The following is a 24464-nucleotide window of genomic DNA, read 5'->3' as shown; positions in this document are numbered from 1 at the left end:
GGGAACTGTTGGGCTGCCATGCCTTAAGCCTTAAAATTTTTTACACAACTCATTTTACAAATTAGTACTTTCTGTAGCTTCTGGAACGTGATTTATTACTTGTTTAAAGCTTGAGTTTAATATGCACTTCCTTACTTTTATATGACACAGGTGAAGGTAAGGTTTTAAATGTTTTAAATCTTGCTTTGCTCCCTCCAGATAAAACAGAACCATTATGCAATGCAGTCAAATCTTTAAACATAATTTTCTCAGTTTTGGTGAGGTGGTAGACGTTTAATGAGTCATAATTTGGTTTCTAACTGAAGTGTTCTATAAATTCAGTAACGTGAAAGAAACAAAAAAACTCCCAAAATAAGGGTTTCTGCGGGCCACAGCACACTTGATATAACAATGATGACACTATGACACTATAATATAACAGTTCATAACAACTTCAAATAATTTCAGATAAGAACAGCAAGTTTAGAATACACAGATTGACATCTTGATATCTTCACGTCACTGTCCATTACGCCAGACAGCTCTCAGACCAAGGTGTGCAAAATATATAATGAAATTAAAATGCTCCTTGTAACACACATATACATACTCTTTGTCTCTCTCACACACACACATACAGAAACTACTGCAAGGAGACAGCCCCAAGGACACCCACACACATGTACACACAAAAATACACACAAGCACACATGCCCGAGCTTACATTTCACCACAGCTACATCTGATATCCCTCTAAAATTCCCCTAAAATACATTTAGAAAGTATTTATAAAATGTCTTTTTCATTAAAGGTCTGCATAAAACTATATGCAGTATATGATAAATATTGATAAGATTTGACTGTTCCTTTAAATCCTATTGCAATTATATGAGAATCATATACTGGCCCCTGACAGTGTAAGGGGGGAAACGGATCTGTGCTTTGATTGAAGAGTCGTTTATTCCCCTGTAATTTCCTCCTCTTCCCTCATTCTTAAGCACAATAAACGAGGCTGCACTTGACGGAGCACCCAAATGAGGCCAGTCAAGTCCCTCACTCAAGGTTACTGCGGAGACCACAGATAAGCAGAGTAGAGAGGAGAGTCCCCGTGTCTCTGTTCAGCACTCCCTCTGTGTGGATCATTCCACAATTAAACAGAGAGCGAGAGAAAGAGCAAGAATGAGAGCGAGAGAGAGAGAGAAAGAGAGAGAGAGAGAGAGAAGTGAGGGGTGAAGGAATAGTTTAATTAAACCTGAGAGCAGAGTTGTGTTAACAGGATAAACGAGATAAGACATCATGTCATCAGACCGCTAGGAGAGAGACCCTTTCAGAAGAGAGAGATTGGAAAGGAGATGGTTACAGAGATGGATACAGAGCAACAGACAAAGGATAGTTATAATATTTATAAGAGAATTTTAGGCTGTACTGCAGTCCTGCACAAAATCTTAACCTTTAAATCGGGAATGAAATAATACTATTTATAATACTACACTAAAACGCGAAATAAATTACAGATTATCTAACAAATTAACTATTTGGTTTTATTTGTTTTTTTTTATACACTAAGTAATAAATTAATTTAACTCCTATTCTCAATTCTTGAACTTTAAGTCTTTTCTGAGTCTTTCAAGCCTAGAATGATGGACACTACACACGCCTTTTTCAAGGCAAGCAAGGATTGTACTGCCAAGTGTTTCGACACGCTCAAAGGAGAGCACTAACCATTCGGCTTACTGTGCAGTTAAAGGTCACCCAACAAAATCAACACATCATTCCGCCAAGGAGAGAGAGTGGCCCCTACTGACCAAAACTGACCTCTCTGAGAGCCAGCCAACTGGACTCCCATGCCATGGACAGCGCATGACATCGCTCACACTGAATTCTCTACTTCATTTCCACTTGATTATTGCTATTCATGACAAATGATCTGCTAGGTAGAAACAGGAAACAAGGGATAATATGATAAGAACATGGAATAGTACAGCTACTGATGTAAGTGCTGTACTACAATACCCAATACAAAGGTCTAAATCCAATGAAAAACTAGCCACAGTAAATCTCTCAATACAACACTCCACACGTTGAAATGTTCAAAAATATGATTCATTGTGTGATACGGTTTTCTCTCCACGTTAAGCTATCCTGGCCCCTGCTGTCCACACATCTCTTGTGATCCAACATACTTCAGCTAATTGTCTGTTTTTTAAAGTGTTGTTTTGGCCATGTCTGTGGCTCTGACCACAGCAGGAGCTATTGCGGGGCATGGGTGTTTGTGCTGCCATTAAAATGAAAAAGTAGCTCTTATGCTGAGGCTGTTGAAACACCATTAGGAAATGGAGACAGATGCAGAGAGGGACTCTGAGGCTTGTGCATGGGACCAACAGTAAATCAGACAGAGACTAATCTACAGTCTACACCGTTCTGCAACACTTCTCTCTGGCTCGCCCTTTCTCTCTCATGCATACGCGCACACACACACACACACACACACACACACACAGACAGGAGACGCATGTCAACGGATGAGTGTGAGGATCTGTAATAAGTTTTGAGCAGTTTATTAAACATTTGGGTATAAATTACAAAAGAATAGCATGAGAAAAAAGGCCTGAGAGCCAGCAACATCACTGTGGAGAGTACAGAGAGATTAACACAAAGAACATTTGGGTTTAAGGGAAAAACACTTTGCAGAGACAGGGTAAAAATCAGAAAATCCACTCAGGCAGCAAGTATCAATACAACTCTGTACATGCCAAGATTCACAACTCTGCTGAGATGTGGATACTTCATCTGGACCCTCATTACACGTTTTCTGGCCATTTCAGCTCGTCACAGTACAACACGGCTTTATATAAAGCAGACCTGTGTAACCTTGTAAGCCTGATCAATGCTTATTTAAAATCTCATTGATTAACAGTTGTAATTATTGATTGTGTCATGCAGCTTAGACAAAGCTGATGTGTCTGGTGGCATGCACCAAAGTCTGGGCTATGTTGTACACATAAATACACTCATGTCCTTTCCATGTAGGTTGCCCATCCTCATTATGTCCACCTCTGGACGGGAAACACTACCATGTTTGGAATCCTTCACCATGTTTACTTATTCTTATTATTTTATATGCAACGATATTATTATAAACTAGACACCATATTGTCCTATATGTTTTATTCAATACTTAGTATTTTAGAGCAACAAAAATGTGTTAAAGTAAATAATACACTGCAATTATCAATTTATTTTTGTCAAGTTATTTGCCTTGTGATTTGATCATCACTTTAGAAACACTTTAGTAACTGGGTGTTACTTTTAATATTATTATTAAATTCATTTCTGGTGCTGTACAGCTTTCTCACAGGTACTTGCAACAAAGATGATTTCATTTTATTAAAACGTTGAATAACAAACTATTGAATGGGATTCCTAACTTTTGAATGGTAAAGCCCAGATGCAGGCCTTTCACACTACACTCACCGGTAATATTCAATTACTGTATGCACCACATCTCTGGCCTGCTCACAATTGATTTCTTTTAAAACGCTAGGCATCCTTCACTCGTGACGCGCTGCCTTGTTCCCGTGCTTGGGAAACATCCCCGTTAAATTACAATGCCATCTGCTTTCCGCCGCTGCGCCCGTCCCGCTCCTCCTCCTCCCGTCCCAATCCTGTCATAATGAATATGCACTATCTCCCGCTGCCATCAAGCGCCTCGCCCTACCATTTAATCTCATCTTAATCTCTCCCCATTGTAATTTCAAATTGTTTTGTGTTTTACGGCAAATTGAGGCGCGCAGGCCGCCCGTGTGGAGGCCGCACGCCGCTCTGCTGCAGAATGTTTTCATTTCCATTCACTGCTACCCAAAAAAAAGCACTTTTATTATTAACATGCTTATATAAATAAGAGAAACATGCAGAGAATATTGCTCTGCTGCATAAGGGGGAGGGAGCTGAGAAGTAAATGGAGTGGATTTCACATTTCTTTAAGGGGACACACAGAGTGGGGTATAAAAAAAAGTAAGTGCAGTTCGGATAAAAGGAATGTTGCGTTCATCAAAATTTAAAGTTTTTCACACTTTTTTTTAATCTAGAAACAAAGTGAACAGGACAATCCACTGCATATATAAATATATACAGTAACCAGAAGGTAGAGAATATTCTGCTTAAGCTGGCAACAGCACTGGCCTCTCTACTTCACTTATTGTATGTTCTTTTTCTTTCAAAGAGCAAAACAAAGAGCACCATGGTGTCGGAATACACTCTACTATTCTAAATGCCATGGAAAAGATTTTGAAGTCAAGCTGAAAAAAAAATAGCTGTTCAATTTCACAAAATTTGTCATTTCTGTTCAGTGAGGAGCTGGAGTGTATTAATTTTATACAGATTCTCTGTATGGCAAACTGGGTGAATAATGTGGTTTGAATAGAAGATAACATGGCAAAAACACTGATCTAATGTTCTTTATGAAGAGAGGTGCAGACAGAATTGTAAGATGAGAAGTGAGAGAACGGCAGTGTGAAAGAGAGGAAGAAAGATTTTGTGTGTGCGTGTGTGTTGTTTATCATGCAGTCCACAGTCTTTATGCCCTGTCGTTGACAGTCTCTCTTGACAAAAGCCACTGCATACGAGCCACGAGTATCGAGTCCAGCTGAGGGCAAATTTCAAGATGAACCAGAAATCAATTTGCCATCAAATTTTCATGCCTGTCCCATGCTCTCTGTGGCATTTTAATTACTGCCACCCTGGACCAGGGGTGCTGGAGATATTGACACTTAGCGCTGTACAATAAACTTTATTGGCAAGCTCTGCTTGATTGCTGTACTAAACTAGAATAACAAGGGATATGGGAGGAAGAGTCTCATGCGCACATACATGTATGTGTGAGCGTGTGTAATAAGGCACTCACATGACCAGCTTACAAAGAAAAGAAAAAGCCTGAACAACAGTGGTATGCAGCTCTGTAGCCTCCAACATCTACCTGTGAAAATGACATCAGGTAAGGTCCAGAAAGCTGTCACAAAATACATAAAAAAATCAAAACACACTGTAAAAAAACTGTAACCATTTAAAATGTAAGAAGACATGAATGAAGTACTTTTATGGACAGAAAGCTCACATTCCTGAAGACTGCCTCTAATTCAACCACATATAGTCAGATTTTTCCTTAGAGGAAGAAGTTTCACAATATTCCCTTCATCCCAAATTCAGATCAGCCAAGAAAAGTTTGATACCCAACATTTGATACTTTTTATTTTTACTTTTTATAGTTTTAAACTGAACTTGCTTACATTGTTTATGTCACTCCATCACATGCATTCTGTTATTTATACAAATGGATAAAATGATTTTACACAGATAAAACAGTTAAGTGTGGGCTAAAATAACTGATGACTAAATTGATTCTTTTTCTGTACACATAACAGAAAAAAATCAAAACTTCAAGATTCAAGTAAAATGTTTTGGTCATCTTCTGTATTCCTATAAAATCATCATTATCTGAGAATATCACAGCTATTACAGAGACACAGACTTGATATTCACCATGAGGGCTATTTTTGTACAATGAAAGTAAGTTTTGAATTATGTGTATAAGTCACAGAACTCACACCAACATTATTAATCACACTACTGATGCCTGTAACATCATTTTCAAGCATTAACAGTGAGAGTTATCCAGGTGAAAGTACATCCTCCACAAAACATGCTGTTATGTATCTTCCCAATGAACACAATAAGTGAGTCCATATCCTCCCATCAAAATTTGAGGCTAGGTACATTAGCCTTGTAGCTCCTTTGTAAATCTAAAGAAGCAAATTTCATGCAACAAACATGTTTTAGCTGATGGTGTACGTTTGGAATAAGCAGAAAACCATATAAATTTTATTTTCCTGAACTGTTTCTTGAAAGGTTAAGTTTCTTACAAAGGTGACCTGCATCCTGCATTCCTTAAAACACACCTCTACACACATCTCTTCCACATGTGTGAAAAGATCTGATGATGTAGACTCATACTCCAAGGTGAGGAGGATGATTCTGCTGCAGAACTGACATGAATGGACTGAATGAGAATGAGATGAAAGAAGGATAGACAGAGAGATGCAGGAAGGAAAAGATAGATTTCCCGTCATTAATGATCTATGGGCAATCATCTGTGTATTTTCAGCTATACTGTTAATGGCTATTGGCAGCCATTAAAATCTTTACGGCTCTAAATCGCAGGCATGAGAGAATTGGTGTGGGTTTAATCCAATATGCTTCCATTGTTTGTAAATGAGAAATCGCTCCATACTTGTGAATACAGAAAGAGTGTGTGCAGAAGATAAACATATCAAGACTTCACGGATCCATTAAAGACTTTTAGGTAGCGTGTCTTGTAGTTATGCCTTTACATAAGAAAAAAAAGCAAAGAAAAAAACAGCAAAAAACAGCTTACTTGACAGTTTAATAAATTAGTAAATTATAAATTAATAAATAAATTCTAAATAATGTGTTATCACAAGACATTTTCAAATCCTAAATCCTAACAGCGACGCAAGTCCAAACGTGCATTAAATTCAATGGCAGGAAAAAACATGAGATTAAACCTAACCAATCAAGCTTTGAACAAAACTATGTAATCTTCTGCCAAAGATTATAAACTCCATTTGAATCTTAATAAAAAAAAAAATGTATCGTCATCCTTGAGTGTGTGGCAGGAGAACATCATAAGAAAAAAGAAAGAAAGGAAAGAGAGATCCCAGGCAAAGTCAGAACATGCGACTCAAAAGAAAACACACGCTCCAATTAATTCCTGAACAATAGTGTCTCCAAATACCTGCAGGGCAAATTCATTCTCACTGTGATAGAAAAATAGAGCTCCTTTTATATCTAGTGCAAAATTACCAGTCAATGTGCAAAATCAATTTGGCAAAAGTGTCTGCCTGAATATGAGGGAGCGAGCAAGAGTGAGAGAGACAGACAGACAGAAAGACAGACAGACAGTCAGACAGGGAGAGAGAGAGACAGACAGAGAAAGCAGAAGAGAAAAGAAAGGAACCCTATTATAGGCATTTTCCACTTTCTTGGTTGGGGTCTAAAGCTACTTTCTCTGTACCACTGCATTCACTCGATTATGTGCTGTATTGTAGGAGCTCTATAAAGTCTGTTGGGTCAAGGAGAACCTTTTCTTTCAATAAAATAATTTTTCTTTTTTCCTACCAAACAAATTAAACTCTCATGGTTATGTCTGTAATGGACAGAAGATCTCACATTTTTGCAATTATGCAGAATATTTACAGACAGCTGAACCTAAAATTAAGCACAATTTCAACAAACTCTATTCACAGAACACTTAACCAACTGCCTGTTCTACCTGTGCCTTCAGCCAGAAGGTGCAGGAGAAAATAGATTCAAATACCGAAGCTGAGACAGCAATGAAGGTGATTTACAGGCACATTATATGGCATGAATGAAAGAAGTTAAGCACCAGAGATTGTCTCTTGGATCCAAAACCTTTTTAAAACACTTTGTATAAGTTTCATGTAAACTGTAATTGTTTTTGTTTTTTTTTTTATTTATTAATTCTCTCCATAACTGAAAATTACTGCCCCTAAATAAGCCAGGTACAAAGGGGGGAGTAGGGTTTTACAGTTCACTCCTGGTTCATTATCCTCCAATGGAATGTCATGACAGGCCTTCAGTTGGGCCATGATGCCCCCTACTGGCCAATATTTGCACTCTGTTCATGAAATGTATTTCTGTACATTGCCCTATGTTCATTTAAAAGACATCCAGCAGATTATATCCCAATCTGCAGAACAAGGTCACAAGTTCAACAAGAGAAAACAGCAGAAACATTTTACTAATTATTCCAAGTTCAGAAAGGGAAAAAAGAGTATTATGGGAAACGGGGGAAATTTCTGTGGATATAAAGTGACATAAAATATTGGACTCATTGTAATAGAAGACTTCTTTCATAGAGACAAAGGAATGCATCAATTGATAAATGTCTCAATACTATTTCTACTATCAACTAATTTAATGATTACTCCTCATGCATGTCTTGCTGTACCTGTCAATATTTTCTACAGCACTCTCACAACACACACACACGCACACATACACACACACACACACACACACACACACTCCTTCTCTCTCTCTGGAGATGCTTGCAGTCTTCCTGGCATGGTTCCTGGACTTTGTGTGTGTGTGAGCTGATTGGCTCAACCCTTCTCCTGCCTTTCTGCAGTGAATGCCATGCGGCTGCAGGCTGGCACACTGCCCCGTGGACATAGTGGGGACACAGTGGGGGCAGGGGCACATGGGATGCTGGGGGTCGACTAGTCAAACCCAATACACACAAATGTTCCCATCCTGCACAAATCCGTCTAAAGCACAGCACCCACCTGGGTCCTCACCTTGAGAAAGCACTGACCTCTGAACAGCTCCACAGCTATTACATTAGAAAGATGGAGTTTTAGAAAGGCCACGCACCTTCTCAGAGATTAGTAAAAACCCACAGTGGCAAAGACAGGCCAATCACAATCACGCTCACGTGTTTAATTTAGTTTTTTTTCTCTCACTACTCTTACACACTCTTTAAATAGCTGGAATGAAATCATGCATAATAACTACACTGAATCCACGATATGCTTGGGCCCTGCATCAAAGAACGTCCGGCCCCTTTTTCCCCAGCTTTTCCGTTTAATTAAACAAGTTTCATAAAATCCCCAAAACTTCAGCTAAAATCGCTTTGATCTCCTAACGAAAGACCAGCCACTGAAGGAGGAGGAAAAGATTTGCTTTTAAAAGTTAACGTTCTCCTGCTCCTCGTGCACATGCTCAGCCTGCTTCTGGAGTAACTGAAGGGAGACAATTCCACAGCATTAAAAAGGAAACTATCACCATTCACCAAACACGCAAAAAAGGCATTCAGATATGTTTTAGTGGAGGCCTTTCTAAACATATGAAAAGAAAAAGAGAGAGAGAGACAGAGAGAAAGAAAGAGAAAAAGAAAGGGAATTGTTTTGATGTGCCTTTTCAGAATAAATATCCTATTCATCGATTTCTGATCTAACACAAATCTTATATACAGACACCATGTAACCAGTGAAAGGCATTTTTCCTCACTTTGTCTGGTTCATTGTCCACCGTCCCAAAAAGAGTAACTTCTCTAGTGGATTCAGTAGGGGAGAGAAGGGGGTAAGAGAGAGAGAGAGAGAGAGAGAGAGAGAGAGAGAGAGAAGGGAGAGAAAGAGAGAAAGAGAGAGAAAGGGAGAGAGGAGAGAGAGAGAGAGAGAGAGAGCACATCTCAATGTGATAGCGCAGACACAATGCAGACACCCAGTCTGATAGAGTTACATTAAGTAGTCTGGAGCATCTACACTGAAACTGAGAGAAACGCACAAATGCACACACACTGCCCTGGCCTGAGGACAACTAACCATATCTATCTCTAACTTTAAGCTTTTAGGTAGTCTAACTTCATAGATAATGTGAGGCACAGTGGTCAATGTGTTTGTTTGTTTGTGTGAGTGTGTGTGGGCTCTAACGGTGAGAGAACAGGTATGAATGCAGCTAATCAGGTGTAAGTGTAATACCTAATCAATTCATGAATACATTAGGCCAGTCTAATGGCCCAGGTGGAGAGGCCCAGCACAAGATGCATTGCATAGATGATTGAGCAGAACATAGAACAGCAACACAATCAATAGCATATAGAGTAAGTAAACCCAAGGGGCATGGCAAACACCAATGAGCTGGCTTGAATTTATTAAGCCACATTATTGGAAGCTGAAAAACACTCAGGTTTTTGCTTTGTACCCCAAAGTATTCTTCTACTTCTTTGGTTTGAACACTACTAAAGTAATGTTAGATTAAGAGAACATCTTAAATTCAGCAACCTTTTATGAAAAATGCAAACAATTATTTCCCCCCTTTATTAACTGTGCATCTACCTAAATAGCACCAGTATGCGCAATAGAAACTAGCACACAACTACTTCATAACAGCAGTTCAGATGCAATAGCTTTATTGCATTCAAACACATCAGAAAAGGATCTGACTTGGTGAAATGCAAGCAGAATGATTCAGTAGAGCTAAATGCACTCTGCATGTTACATTTCCTACTGTGTTAGTTTATATGGGCCTAGAGTAAGTGCTTCAGGGGTCAAAAGGTCAGCATGGTGAATCATGCGCAGGTGAGCGAGGGGACCAAACAGCATCAGATCGCTTTCAGTGACCTTTGACCTCTCACCATTATGAAGAGAATTATGTAAAGCGATAATGCATGTTAAAAGTGTTCAGCTCTCAGGCATGCCTCTGCTTTTCCAAACAAACCTCGGCCTCCAAACCCAGCCGCTGTTAACACGGCTGGCTGTACCTTTTAATGCACAGCCCACTGTTGCTGCTGCTCAACCTTTTAAAAGACGCAGCGCGATGGTAAAAGCTGTTTGTTCATCTAGTGGAAGAGTTTGTGCGCATTTGTTTCAGTATTTAAAGGAGGCTGTCTCATTGCAGGATGGTAGTGCTGTTACAGTGGAATGTGGGTTAGTTATAGTCATCTAATATTAATGTTTACTAATATGTGTGTGTGTGTGTGTGTGTGTGTAGGCCTGTGACAGTAACACAGTGCATGTATTGTGGTAACCAAGTGAAAATATAACCTCGGTAAAACTGTAAAACCGTGTGGTACTGACTTCAGGCTGCTTTTTTTCTCTTTGCTTTAGCTTTTATCATTTAAATACATAATAAAATAACAGCATTTTTCCAGTAATTTTAAGACTCTTTCCCACACAGAAACAGACGCGGGAACAAATTCTGTGATAGCAAGCTCAATATTTGCTAAATAAAATAACATAACAAACAGGCTGTTTCACCTGATGTTTGAGAGCTGAGACATGATTTTCATCACGTTTTTCCAGAGACCTGAAGCTGTTTTGTCTGACGATGTCCTTAATTGTATGACATGTCATATGTGTGGCTTTCTGTATAGGTGTTAAATTTGTCTGCCGCATCAACCGCTTTCAACCAACACAGCTGAACAGCCAAGTTTCTACAACAATTTCATCTGTTAAGTTCAATAAATATGGTATTAATGTAGGATTATCAATTCATCCAACATGTTTAAAAGTTCAATTATGTTCATGTGTGGGAATACTAGAGTCTTCCTTTGGTTTGCATGAAATAAATCAATAAATGAACTTAACTGTTACTGGGCACAGGCCTCTCCTGGAATACCCCTTCGGGCGCATTTCTTGTTCTGACATACCTGACACAACAAATCAGATAATTAACAAGACCTTCATGAGCTGAGGAGGGTAGGAAAAAACTCAAATATGAGGAGAACAAGAGAACTTCAGGATCAAGGGTGTGAACCACTACCATAATATAAGCTATTCTTAAAGGAACAGCTTGCTAACATGGCTAACAATGAATGGAAGCTGGTTGCCAATTAGTATGAAACTATTTGCATAATGCATTTTTTTAACTTTCATTTTCTGGTTGCATAATTAGCACTATTGGAGTGAATTCCTCTTTTAAGAGAAGACACTCCTCTTAGGCTTCAACTGTAGCTTTTCCGAAGCTGTCCATAACCACAGGCTCTTCCTCTCCTCTCTTCCACAGGTACAGTCCTGTCCAACCAGACAGAGGAAGCAACTATTGACTATATCTTTACTGATCTAGACAGAGGTGCTTGTGCGTGGAGACGCATGGACCTCAGGCCACAAATTATCACTCCTCCTCGTTTTCTTCTCTCTCTCCCTCTGTTTTAATCCGTCACAGAGAGAACGAAAAGGAGCGAATGCTACATCTTTGAAAATAATTAGCAGTGGGTGCCTTATTGAGTGAGCGGCCGTGTTTAAGTGAAACTGATGAAATAGGTGTGTTGGTGTGTGTGTGATGAGGAGAGTGCGTATAAGTATGTGAAAAGGGGTCAGAGGTTAATCCCTATTGATTCAGCTCAGGTCTGCATACAGCACCGCTGGGAGACGGCCACTTCTGTTGGCAATCAGCTAGCACAAATACACAATAAATCTTACTGTCCACAAGCCCTGATCACTAACAGCTTAGCACAGCTGCTAAAGAGAAACACAGTGAGAGTCTGCTTCCTAAGGGCTAAGGGCTAAAGGCTAACTTCTAACTCCGCAGAGTGCAGCCTGGGTTAAAGAAGCCAATGTAGTCTGTTGTAAAAGACAGACCTGCTAAGGATTAAGTGTGGGCAAGTGTAATCTACATTAGCCAGAAAATGTCATGACAGCTGTGCAGCTGTAGATTCACACTACTAAGTGAATAAACACTTTTGTTAATGACTAGTCTTAATGAGTGTAGTGTGTACATGTTAGGGTTCTGTGTCACTGAGAGGGACATAAGTGTTGGAACAGGAACACAATATTGTCAGTCCAGTCCCTAGAGTGTGTACAGTCACATAGCTGCTGCTACAATTCTCATAAAACTCATCAGACACTGCATAGCATATGACACTCCTTCTCAACAACCCAATCCAATGGTTAATCAATGTCACACAATCAGGAGATCAATCTCACATAATATCATCAGGCTAATTTTGTCAGACATTATCTAATCAACAATTATTCACCCCATTATACGGTGAATGAAGTGGTTTGGGTAAAAGCGATGGGGTCATGGGAGGTCATGACCTCTTGTTATGACTTGGCCTGTCTGGAGTGATCCAGACAATCATTACAAATGATTTGAGGCTGCAGCAGAATCTCACACTCACACACACACACACACACACACACACGCGCACACACACGCGCACACACACAAACACTGCTACCCGTATCCACCGCACACAACAGCCAATTAGAAAAATGAATAGCACCATTCATAAGGACTGTTATAACTTGCTGGATGATCAATGAGAAAAACATACAGCAGCGTTTGTGATGAAACTGCGTAACCATTTCATTTTACGCAAACTGTGTATCCTCGGTATGGCTAGGGAAAATAATATAATAATGTTTGCCAAATCAATAATAATTCTCTCCGTTTTCCTCTCAATCTTTTCATCTCTCTCTTCGTCCGCCTTTCTCTCCTTCTCCATCTTCACTCTCTTCATTTTCCTCTTCTCTCTCTCCCTCTCTCTAATCCGATCATGCAGGGAATAAGTGTATGCACCATGAACACATTTAATTTTCCCAGTTGGTTTTCAGCAGGCCCAGAGGTGAGCTTTAATAAGGATCAATGGCACTTTATCTAGGACAGGACCCACTTCACAGCATGCAAATTAAACACCAACACTTACAAGAAAAAAAGAGAAAGAAATGGATTTAATTAAAAAATGTAGAACCACAGGCTCTGGGAATTCAATTAAAGGATTTATGCAAAGGTTGGCTAGCTTTTTGTGTTGCAGTTACTGCTTGTATAATGAGCTTTTCATATTAAAAATCAATAGGTAATCTAGGGTGGAAGATCGCCCGCTTACATACAGTTTTGAAATCAATTTGAAAAATAGTCCATCATTGCAGTGTCACAACACTCAGAGTTGGGCAGCTGGTCTTATTTTGATGGGGGTGGGGGTCACGTACTCAGACTGCCCTGCTGTAAAAGAGAATAGCTCAGAGAATTTGGCTTCAGTCTGAGGAGGGGCTGGAAAAGAGGGGAGGAGTTATGGAAGCCCTTTCTATGAAACAGGACAAGGTTTTCTAACATACACTACCTGCACTTAGGAACATTTAATTTCATTTAATCACTTACACCAAATATCTGTGATTTAGCTTTTTGTGTTGTGTTAGTTTTTGTGTTTGTGTTTTTAATTTGAATATAACACAGTGTGACTGATCAACACTGTATATTAAAATGATGCTAGAAATTGTGGTTGTCAACTGGCATCAGAGATTCAAAGAAAATAAACAGGACACATAACTGCAGTATGTGCCATTAACTAAGGCTACGTTTACACAGCAAGTAAAAGTGGCCCAAATCTATTTTTCTCACCAAATCCGATTTTTTTGTTTGGCTGTTCACATTATCTTTTAAATGTGACCTGTATGTGACATTAGTCTGAACAGATCAGCTCCTAAACCAACTCGCACGCGCAAAACCAGTGCTGCACATGGCGGCTCGTCCAGAGGTAAACGGTCATGACGGCCAGCGAACGCCAGTCACTCCTGGAGCTTTCAGCTTCATCTTCGCCAGCATCACAGGGGCGAGTATAAAGTTCCAGTTTGACAGCTGGACTCATCACCCACAGTGTGTTCGAGTTCGCCGAAAAAGGCCGCGTTATTCGGCCACGGCCACTTCTTTGGTTTGTGTCCTCGGATTCTTTAAACTGTTTTCTGACGCTGCAGCCTCGGGCTCCTCCGGCCGCGTTCGGCCGTTTTGTTCAAAATCTCTTTGAACACGGAGCGGCTGCGATGAGTCTCTTCTAATGTTTTGGTACAGGAACATCAGACTAAATGATTATGAGTCTCAGCAGCGCGAAATTATGACGAATGTTGAGTTGTACTGAGGTAAAAGTCACATGAATTCCGATTGCCGCAGATCGGATACATATCGGATTTCAGTACCACATATGGAAGCGTCTCAAATCGGAACTGAAAATGTCAGATTCAATGCGTTTTTTGCTGTTCACACAGCCACACAAATATACATCTGTGTCACATTTGAGGAAAAAGATTGGATTTGGGCCACTTTTACCTGCTGTGTAAACGTAGCCTAAGTATAAAGCTGCCTCAAAAGTGCATAAGCTTATAAACCAATGATTCTCATCTTGGGGGTCATGAATTAGATTTGTAAACAAACACTTATTCTGACATAATATTTGAGAATGACATTTTCCGTATAATATCCCACACTAATATCACACAATCATTATAAGCTAAAACAGAGAGTGTCTGCATGAGAGAAAGCTCAACAATTGTAACTGGCATGACTGCAGTAGCTGTGTAGCAGCACCAAGCCAAGTAGCTAAATTAGCAGCTTACTTCTACATTAAATATTATTAATATAACATTATTGTTAGCTTCTGACACCTAAAGCACCCACATTTTGAGGCTTGACTTGTCAGAAAAAGTCTGAAGCAGACCATTCAGTTCACTTCATACAGGAATATATTTCTCTACATTAGCATTTTTCATTTTATAAAGTAGACATAATGCTTAGTTACGAATGATCGAGTTGCTAAAGAGCCATCGATATTAAACAAATATTCCATTACATTTTAAAACTTAAAAGGCCATAATAGACAAAGACATAATGCTATGTTGTGCAATGTTTGCTGTAATATGCGTGACAATGATAACTCACAGAAGACAGCTTTTAACATCTGAATGGACATTTTCTACATATGAATGTGTTAATTTTTATATTGTAATTTAATTTTCAGAGCCCTACTAGAAATTAAAATGTAATTACTCAACATTGTATATTAATATTTAAAAAGACTAAGGATCAATGCCAAACCATTAAATGTTGATCATCAACACACACACACATAACTAAAATAGCAATGAGACTAGATGATAGAGTTCTAACCAATTATCATCTGTCATTAGCTATCTAGATTGGACATATGTGAAACTACACTGCACCACAGATCAGGCCTCCTCAGACAAATCCCTGGCCAGCCAACTTACATTCACACAGAATCAGTCACGCAGGACGGGCTCGTCTGATGAAGATAGCATTAGGCCTGCTTTCTCAGATGGATAGGCTGCTGTGTGACTTTGACTAGGGGTCAAATGGAGCAACATGACAGCCACTGGTCCTGCATGAAAGCTGCCTGCCAGCCTCTGATTGGCTCCTTATCGATTTGGACACGCTTGCGGCCACATCAACTGATCTACAATAAACCATTTACTCAGTTTCCCTCAGTGCAATGAGCCACGCACTCAGATGAGTGTCTGTGAGCGTGTAAGTAAAAGAGAGAGAGAGAGGGAGAGGGAAAGACCGTGTGTAGGTGTGTGTGCTTTATTTTAATGAAATGGTAGCCTATATCTTGGTAGACAATAATCCTGGTAATAGGATTGTGCTGGGACACACATGTCAATACAAGCAAATGGGATTGTTGCCTTTTAGGCCTCAGATTGTCTTCCAGAGTCTTAATAGGCAGAGAGAGAAAGAGAAAGAGAGAAAGAGAGAGAGAGAGAGAGAGAGAGAGAGAGAGAGAGAGAGAGAGAGAGAGTCAAACTGTAATATTGCCTCTACGTACTGCTGACCAACCAGGTTAGGAGATGAGATTAAAGTGCATTCAAAGCTGCTGCTCAGTGCTAAGGAAAAGCAACCTGAGAACAAGATAATACACTCCTCTACACACTGAACGCCTCCTTCTCACACTCTCTCTCTCTCACTGTGGTGTTCACAGGTCTGAGTTCACTACTCACTACTAAGTGAATATGAATCAGAACATAAAATAACTTCAAGACACTGGTCTCTTATACCTGCCGTTTGATCAATAAACACATTCCTTAGTATTTATCTTTGCATCCTCTAGTTAAAAGTTCTGCCCATCACGTCTTCTGGAACATGTGCATGTGTATAATATGCCTATAACCTTATTAACAACTATGTCAGTTTATATCATATGCAGAGCAAAGTACATGCAGAGAAAATACATGTAACAGCGTTACGTAATGGGGAGGAGTTGAATAAACTCAGAATAAAAAAGAAGAGCACATCTCAAAAATCTAAAACAAACATTAAGAAAGGGATATGGGAAGGGGTTCTAAGTTGGGGATGCTGAAATTTTAACCAGCAAACATATGACATGAACAATGACAATTTTTTTTATAGCTGACTGCTGATGCACATCCTCTCTTTGCTCTCTCATTCTGCATAAACTTTATGCAAATTAACTGAGTGACGACCAATCAGACTGTTGATATGTGGCTTGGTAACGGACTGTGTCACTCCAATGGTCATACGCTGAGATTCAACAGAGGAAAGCACACTGAGCAGGAGATAAAACAGTTAATAAAAAGGTCACTATATTCTTAGATTATTATTTGTTTGTTTAAAAACAGTATTAGGCCGCTTTGGGACACAGAACAGGTCAACTCTGCATACACTTGCCCTCTTTGCACCTCAACTTGTTTATGTTTTAATGACACACCCCCAAAGTAGAGGTCTGCATCCACCACAATATCTTGCCAAGCAGGGCTAATTTTCAGTGTCACGTGTGGGAGTGGGTGACAGCACAGCGCGAACAGGAGCAGGATAAAACAAACATGTAGGCAATTCCCACAAATTAATGCCTAAATAATATGATAACAAATCACTTGAAAAGTGGCACATATAAACAATATCTAACAGCAAAATAACAAAAACTTAAAAACATATCTGAAATAGTTGTAAGTCAACCATTCATGTGAACAACACGTAAACTGCAGAAACGGTAGAGGCTTCAGTCAGACGGTCACAGCTGTAGAAAATGTCCTTAATAAAGGCGAATACAAGACAAGACTAAAGACAAGTCTACATGTGGCAGTCATTTTCAGTTGTGACTAACGCAGATGAAAATCAGCTATCTAAGGGCCTGCGGGCGGACGCAGAAAAAAATGTTTAGGTTGCGTGTGGTAGTGGGACAAGCTGATTTTCTGCAGAAGTGAGTGAAATCTTGCGGGATCAGGGGTTAAAAATATCACTCCCGTGCAGACCTCTACCCTAAAGCGAACAACACCTGGTGAGGAAAGTAATCCAACTCACTATAATGAAAAAGCAACGTTAATTTAAATTGCACTGTCACTGCAGGTTTAGAAAATATATAAAGAAAACATAAAAATACTCCACTTTACATCAAGCAAGCACACACAGGTCTTTGCAATGCTCGAATCATTATAAAGTTCAAATATATAGTTTTTCTTTCTAGCAGCTGAACTGCTAAAATCAGCACCCCCACTTAATTCAAAAGTAAAGTAAGAATAATCAGATTCCATTATTTTCTTATACTAATCCTTTGGAATAGGTTACAGGTTACATTTTTTAACAGGTAATCAGTAATCCGTACCGGAATATTTTTAAAGGAAGCTACCCCCCCACCCCAACCATGATCATATGTAAATATTCATTTGCATTCAAGCACATATTTGTAAACCAATATCCTCCCGTAAATTCTGTAAATGTTTATAGCTTTGTTTAATATATATATACAAAATCAGCAGCTATTTTTGTTGCTGCTATAACAGTTTCCTTTAGGATCCCATATATTTCTCCATATTGATGTGACATGTATGTGTATACACACACACAGCCACTGTGGATGAGAAATACTAAGTCAGGGTGTTTAGAGAACAGACAACAGTTTCAATGTTCCTGGGTAGAAAGGGTGTAGCTGTAGTTGTATGTTCAGAGTGCATGAAGCACTCCCTGTTCTTACTGAAGGTCCTAATCACCAATTATGAGTGTATTACGGCTGCTAGTAGCTGATTGGGTGGTGGTGCACTGGAGGGAGGCCTGGGTGCAGACCTCTGCTCCTCTCCTCTCTGCTCCAGTGAGCACCTGTCAGCCGCTCCACACCTACATACCCGCCATAACACCAGATAACAACACCTGACCTTACACCCGCTTACCAGGGGAAAACACGCAAAGCATGGCTCACAGCTGCATAGACAGCAGAGGGACGATTCCCAGCCTCACAGGGTGACGACACTTCATTTAAAAAAAGACAGGAGAGAGAGAGAGAGAGAGAGAGAGAGAGAGAGAGAAAGAGAGAGAAAATGGGGAACGCCTCTGTGCTGTGGAGTGCTAATAGAAGCAGAGCCCTCGTTAGCTGGGCATGAAAAGAAATCCATCACTGGAGTCTCCACCATCCTCCCCTCTCTCTCTCTCCTTCCCCAAGTGAGGGAGAGGGGGACTGGGGAAAGGGGGACCAGAGGGGGAGAGACAAAGGGGAGGGAGGAAGAGAGAGAGAGAGAGAGAGAGCAGAGAGAGAGAGAGAGAGAGAGAGAGAGAGAGAGAGAAGAGAGAGAGAGAGAGAGAGAGAGAGAGAGAGAGAGAGATTGAAGCTCCCATAAGGAAGCCGTAGGACCAGTCTGGTTAAATTACCTTGCAGGCAAGTGGGAAGACAAGTGCCAATGCACAGAGGAACTTGTTAAAGTCCCTCTTTTAGAGCAAACCGCCGGCTAATATACGACTATTGGGCCGTGGTCAAAAGTTCAGGCCGTGCATATGTAAAAAGGTAGCTACAAGCCTGAGGCAGAATACCACGGAAAATAATTGCCCTAAAATGCTGAAAGCATGCAGAGAGGCATGGGGCGATCTCCCGGTGACACGGGCTGCAGGGTGGGAGGAGGCAGTGATTGGGCCATGGAGTCCAAATGCCCCCCTTTACCATCAGCCCTCTCCAACGTATCCAGCAGCCATTAAACACGTGCCACCGTTGGCCAGACGCCTCAGAAATGTCATGCCAAACACGCTAAAACAGCTGTCTGACAACACAATCACAAAGGTTACGGCCGTCAAATGGGACATGCATAGCACACACAGAGGGTCACTTAGCAGGCGAACACTTTTACCTTTGAGCCTAATATTTGACCTTGAGCCATAAAAATGAGAACAATGTAAGGCTAAAAGAAATATCAACAGTATAAAATAGCTATATATACACACACACACACCACACATGTGTTTACATATATATACACACGCGCATATGTAATAAAAGTTTTTTTGAGTGGTGTCCTCTCAGTGAATTGTAGTAAAAGGCAGTATTTCTAAGAAATTAAAATCTGCAAAAACTGTGAAATCTGCAGCATTTTACAGATTTTTACCATCATTGAGAAAACTGTTAATTAGCAGGTTTTATCTGGCAGCCCTGCTGCTGCACTTTTTACTCTTTTTTATCACCATTTTTGTATATATCACTAATTCATGCATCCCATTAATGTTGTGTTTCTAAGCATCTGGACGATACAGCAACCCATATTAAAACATAATAAAACTGTTTAGTGTTTTGCTTGCTTTGCAATATGAATTCATTAATCATTAAATAAGTTTAGAGCGTTTACAATCATGTTTATCAAAGTAATTAAGAGAAACCTGAAATGGGATACATTTTAGTCAGTCGGTGTAATGAGAATATGAACAGATTTTTGAAACAGAAAGAAGAAATTTTCAAGAAAATTAATATGGAACAAAACAACCAATTTTAACAAAATTTAAAAAACAGCCTGCTTTTCAAATTCTGTAAAAAAAAAAAAGGAGCACTTGTGCGAACAATGTCCATACAGGTAGATTTGTACACAAAATGCAGACAGTATCATGATTCTGCAAATAAAGGCATCCTCAAATGCATCTTTTATTCCAACTCGAGAAGATTCTCTCAGCAGCAACTGTAACACAGACAGAGCGCAGTTTTTCAAGAAGTCTCTACACCACTGTTAAAACTCACCAACACACGGTTTACAAACAAAAGACAGCAGACACTACTTCCTGGACCTGTTTGACATGCTGAACATTTGGCTAGAAAGTACATGGACGAACAGGTACAAAGAGTGTGTAAAAAGGCAAACAGTAATTTTTTTCCACCTGTAATGCAGTGGTTTTGGACAACTAAATTCTGGCATCTTTCAAAAACACTACGCTTATCACAGGAGCCTTCTGTTCACATGTTAAGCAAGAGACTTTATTCACTGGTGCGATTATAAATCTTCCACAGCCTATTCTAAAAGGCATTTTATCCGTGTTGCTGTACTCAGGTCTAATATTGTTTTGAGCCTCTTCCTGGCAGCATTATGCTTATGTTTGCAACCTTCAGCAGTCTCCCAGGATCACAGATGCGTTTGCAAGCAATTAAAACGATACCATCTTCATATCACCGTAACCAATAAATAAAATAATATCAGGGTTTTATATTAAGCTCTGTGCTATTCACGGTCCAGGCAAGAGAGAGAGAAAGAGCAAGAGTAAGAGAGAGATTGAGAGAGAGTGTTAACGAGAGTACACACGTCCGAGAGAGAGAGAGAGATATGCACTTTAACTTATCTCTGAAAGGGGTGAGTAAAGAGCAAATGTTCAGCTTTTGGGACTGGACTGTAATCACAAAGAAATTAACAGCACTGTCAGCAAATGATGCTAATTACTGATGATGCTTTTGTCTTCCTGTGTTTTAAAGAAATCCCAGTGTTGCCCGAGTGTGCTCCATAGACATTTTTATTCCATTACTTGTTAATCTTATTTTCTTATTTATTAGTTGCATTTTCTATCAAGTATGATTGTTACAGGAAAATTGTTATTATAGCTAGCGAGGAACGATATACAAGTTGTCTCTAACAACTAAAAAGCTTACACATCTCCAACCTAAAACCGCCTATATCAAATATGAATGAAAAGTCAAGCAATGACAGGCTGCCTTTGAGTTATGGCTGAGTGGTACGCAGAAAGCCATCGGAAATTCCTACCACCCATTACATCTCTTTAAAATATAATCAGTTCAGATGAGCTCTGTTGGAATGCAGCTGAACACTATATCAAACTTGCCCCTCAGTGCACACACAAAAACTGATGAAAAAGGAGGAGAGGAACGTAACACAAAAAGTTGTCATATTTAAAACAAAGCATACATCAAATGCAATGTGTGGCCTAAAGCAAATGATGACAGCGAGAAAGGGCCACAGGCATATGAGCAGCAGATATGGCTTATGATTTATGACGATGTTGAGTTTTATAGTTTGTCTCTGTAAGTGTGTGTGACTTCCAGCTTCTGGCTAAAACGGCTGAGTGTGGTCTGCAGGAAGAGCTGCTCATCTGATTTATGCCACACTAGGCTATTTGAGCCTGACAGCTGCGTGCGCACGCACGCACACACACACGCGCGCGCAGACACACGCAGACACACACGCACTAAGCATGTCCAAATACACACCTCTGAAATCACACTCTCTGCTACAGATCAAACAAAACAACAGTAACATAGCATTTAGCAGTTTAAACTGTGCTCTTCTTCTGCCAGCATTTCAAACAAAAGTATAAAATATTTCTGAGTAGCATTTTCTTTTAAATGGCAAAACCAAGCAGATAAGCCTTATACTCTAATACACAAAACAATACACTCTCTATTTAAAGTAACTGCACAAAAGTCAGGACTACCCTTCATTTATTTAATCTCCAGTCATTATGGCCCCAAGTACAAAGTATTCAATTTTCAGAAGATATTCCTGAGGATATCAGATATAAAATAAAAGACCTCTATAAAGAACGAAGAAATAAAAAAAATCAATAGAATAAAATAAACATAAGTTTAAAAAAAAACATGATTCCAAAACTGGATTATGATTAGAAGATATAGAGAAAATAGGAATACTAATAATTATACCTGGCAGACCATCAAAACTGTCACCATCAGATAAACAGAACTTAAAGCTTTCATCTTTTGAGAGAGAGGAGAAAATCAAGCTCCACTCTTACTTCAGATCTGTCCATCCTTTAAGTGTGAGAAGACAATTCAACACTATGGGTCTGAAAGAATGTGTAGCTGTCAAGAAGCTGTTACTGAGAAACGAAAATAGACAAAAAAGAAAGAAGAAAATCTGCAAATCAAAACAGAAAGAATCTGCTGGTGTTGTCAGAACAGCAGACTGGCCAACCCAGAGTCCAGACCTCAACATCACTGAATGTTTGGGATTATTTGGATCATAAGAAACAGAAAATACAACCGACTTCTACACCTGAACTTTGGAGCTGTGGAAAAACATTCCAGCTGAAAAACTAATAGCAAGCCTCCCAAAAAGGATGAAAGCTGCAATGAAAGTAAAGGGTAGACACATTAAACACTGGAAATTTGATATTACAATTAGTTGTTGAAGCTTTTCTGTATATATAGGTATATGTATGTAAATATATGTTTTCTTTTTTTTTGGTCCTGAAAATGAATAATGACTTGGAAATGGCTGGAAATTGAATAAATGAAGAGTGGTTTCTGACTGCACTGCATTTCCTTTTGTCATTTGTCATTATATCAGACAAACATTGTGTAGGTATCCAATACTTATTACTTGTGTGTGTGCGTGTAAACATATATATATATATATATATATATATATATATATATATATATATATATATATATGTATATATATATATATATATAGTTAGATAGATAGACAAAAAAAAATTGTTGCTAACTTAACATCCCCCCCACACAGCAGACAGAGAGAGTGGAGCAGTGACATCCCCAACGACGAGACAGAGAAGCAGCCTGTGCTTACCATGGACTTGGTGAATGGACGTGCCAGGGTGAAGAGGAAAGTCATGAGCCACCAGCTGCGATGGATGGATGTATACATCATGTTCCCCGGATGCACTGCATTGGATATGACCCCGTGAGGTGACAGGCGGCGGTGTAGCTCATTGGAAAACAGGATGTTGCAAAGTTTGGCCCGATTGTAGGCCAGCATAGACCAGTACTCCTTCTGGGGTGGCGAGAGCAGAGCCAAGTCCACTTTACCACATGAGTCAACCAGGTCAGTAAACCTACAACAACCCAGACAAGGTACAAACATTAAGGTCAGCACAGACTTTAACTGCAGTTTTTTTTTGCCTAAATTCTCTAAATTCTAAAGTCTCCATAATGATCAACAACATTACTACCAGAAACCCTACACACAAAAAAACTTTTCAATTTACCTAAAAAAGTGAGTCGTCTTCTACTTACAAACACAAGAGCGTGACTGACAGATTTATTTCTTTGTTCTCAACTGTTCAATCCAGTTAAATGAATTTCAAAAGCCTGCAAAGCCAAAAATAGCTGTAGAGCTATAGAGTTAGCTGCAGAGTGCTGCTTTTAGGCTACAGGACACAGGTGCAATTAAATTCAGTAGCACAAATAAAAATTAGAATGGTTAAATACAAATCAAGGCCAACTCTCAGTCGCCTTCAAGCTCCATACTAATAGAAGTCTGCTTAAAATTCAGGAATAACTTTGTGACAGATCTTAAAGCCTGAGGGATCTGGTGGAATCCACGGCAGCAGGGGGATTTCGCTGTCCTGATTAAGTAAGTCAGTGGAACAGTGGCCAGGACTTCAGGCCAGTGGGTAAATAAAAAGCTGTGGCTAAGGTCTGTGTTTCTAGTCCAGTTACACCCCCATCTTAGCTTAATGCAAATCAAAGCTGTGACATGATGTTCTTTAATTGGCTCCGACTGAGCTGTTAAACACCAGATGTTTGACAACGCAAGGCAAGGTGTTTGCGTGTATTTGTGTGTGTGTGTGCGCATCTTTGGACATGTTGTAGCGTAAAGAAATTCTTCTCACCAGGCAGTGTGTGAGACTGTTCCAGACTAGTAATGTGCATGGGTATTCGAGTACTCTGTTAACCATTAAAGGTTCCAGTTTTTGAATACTGAAACCACTATTTGGGCCATTTCACCACAGGAAGACAGAGACCAACAATTCAATAAAATGCCACTTTCATGTTTTAACAGGACAAATAAAAATTATAGTTTTGCTCATATTTGTGAGCAAGTATGTGTATAACACGGTGCCACTCTCAAAAACAAATAAACCTGAGCACACTGTTAAGGATTCAGTGCTAACGATGCTCTTTA

The 24464-nt window shown here is 39.6% G+C and overlaps 1 protein-coding gene across 1 annotated transcript in view; it reads right to left on the bottom strand.

Annotated features, from left to right (window-relative positions):
• The window catches only part of wwox (WW domain containing oxidoreductase), a 216056-nt gene that overhangs the window by 118758 nt on the left and 72834 nt on the right, over nt 1-24464 (bottom strand). The window contains exon 8 of the mRNA XM_036576233.1: nt 23127-23391. Coding sequence (XP_036432126.1) covers nt 23127-23391 — 265 coding nt within the window. The remainder of the gene's footprint in view (nt 1-23126; nt 23392-24464) is intronic.

Source organism: Colossoma macropomum, unplaced genomic scaffold, assembly GCF_904425465.1.
Source record: "Colossoma macropomum unplaced genomic scaffold, Colossoma_macropomum, whole genome shotgun sequence".
NCBI lineage: Eukaryota > Metazoa > Chordata > Actinopteri > Characiformes > Serrasalmidae > Colossoma > Colossoma macropomum.
Note: the sequence above shows the minus strand (reverse complement) of the source record. Positions and strands in the feature narration are given on the sequence as shown.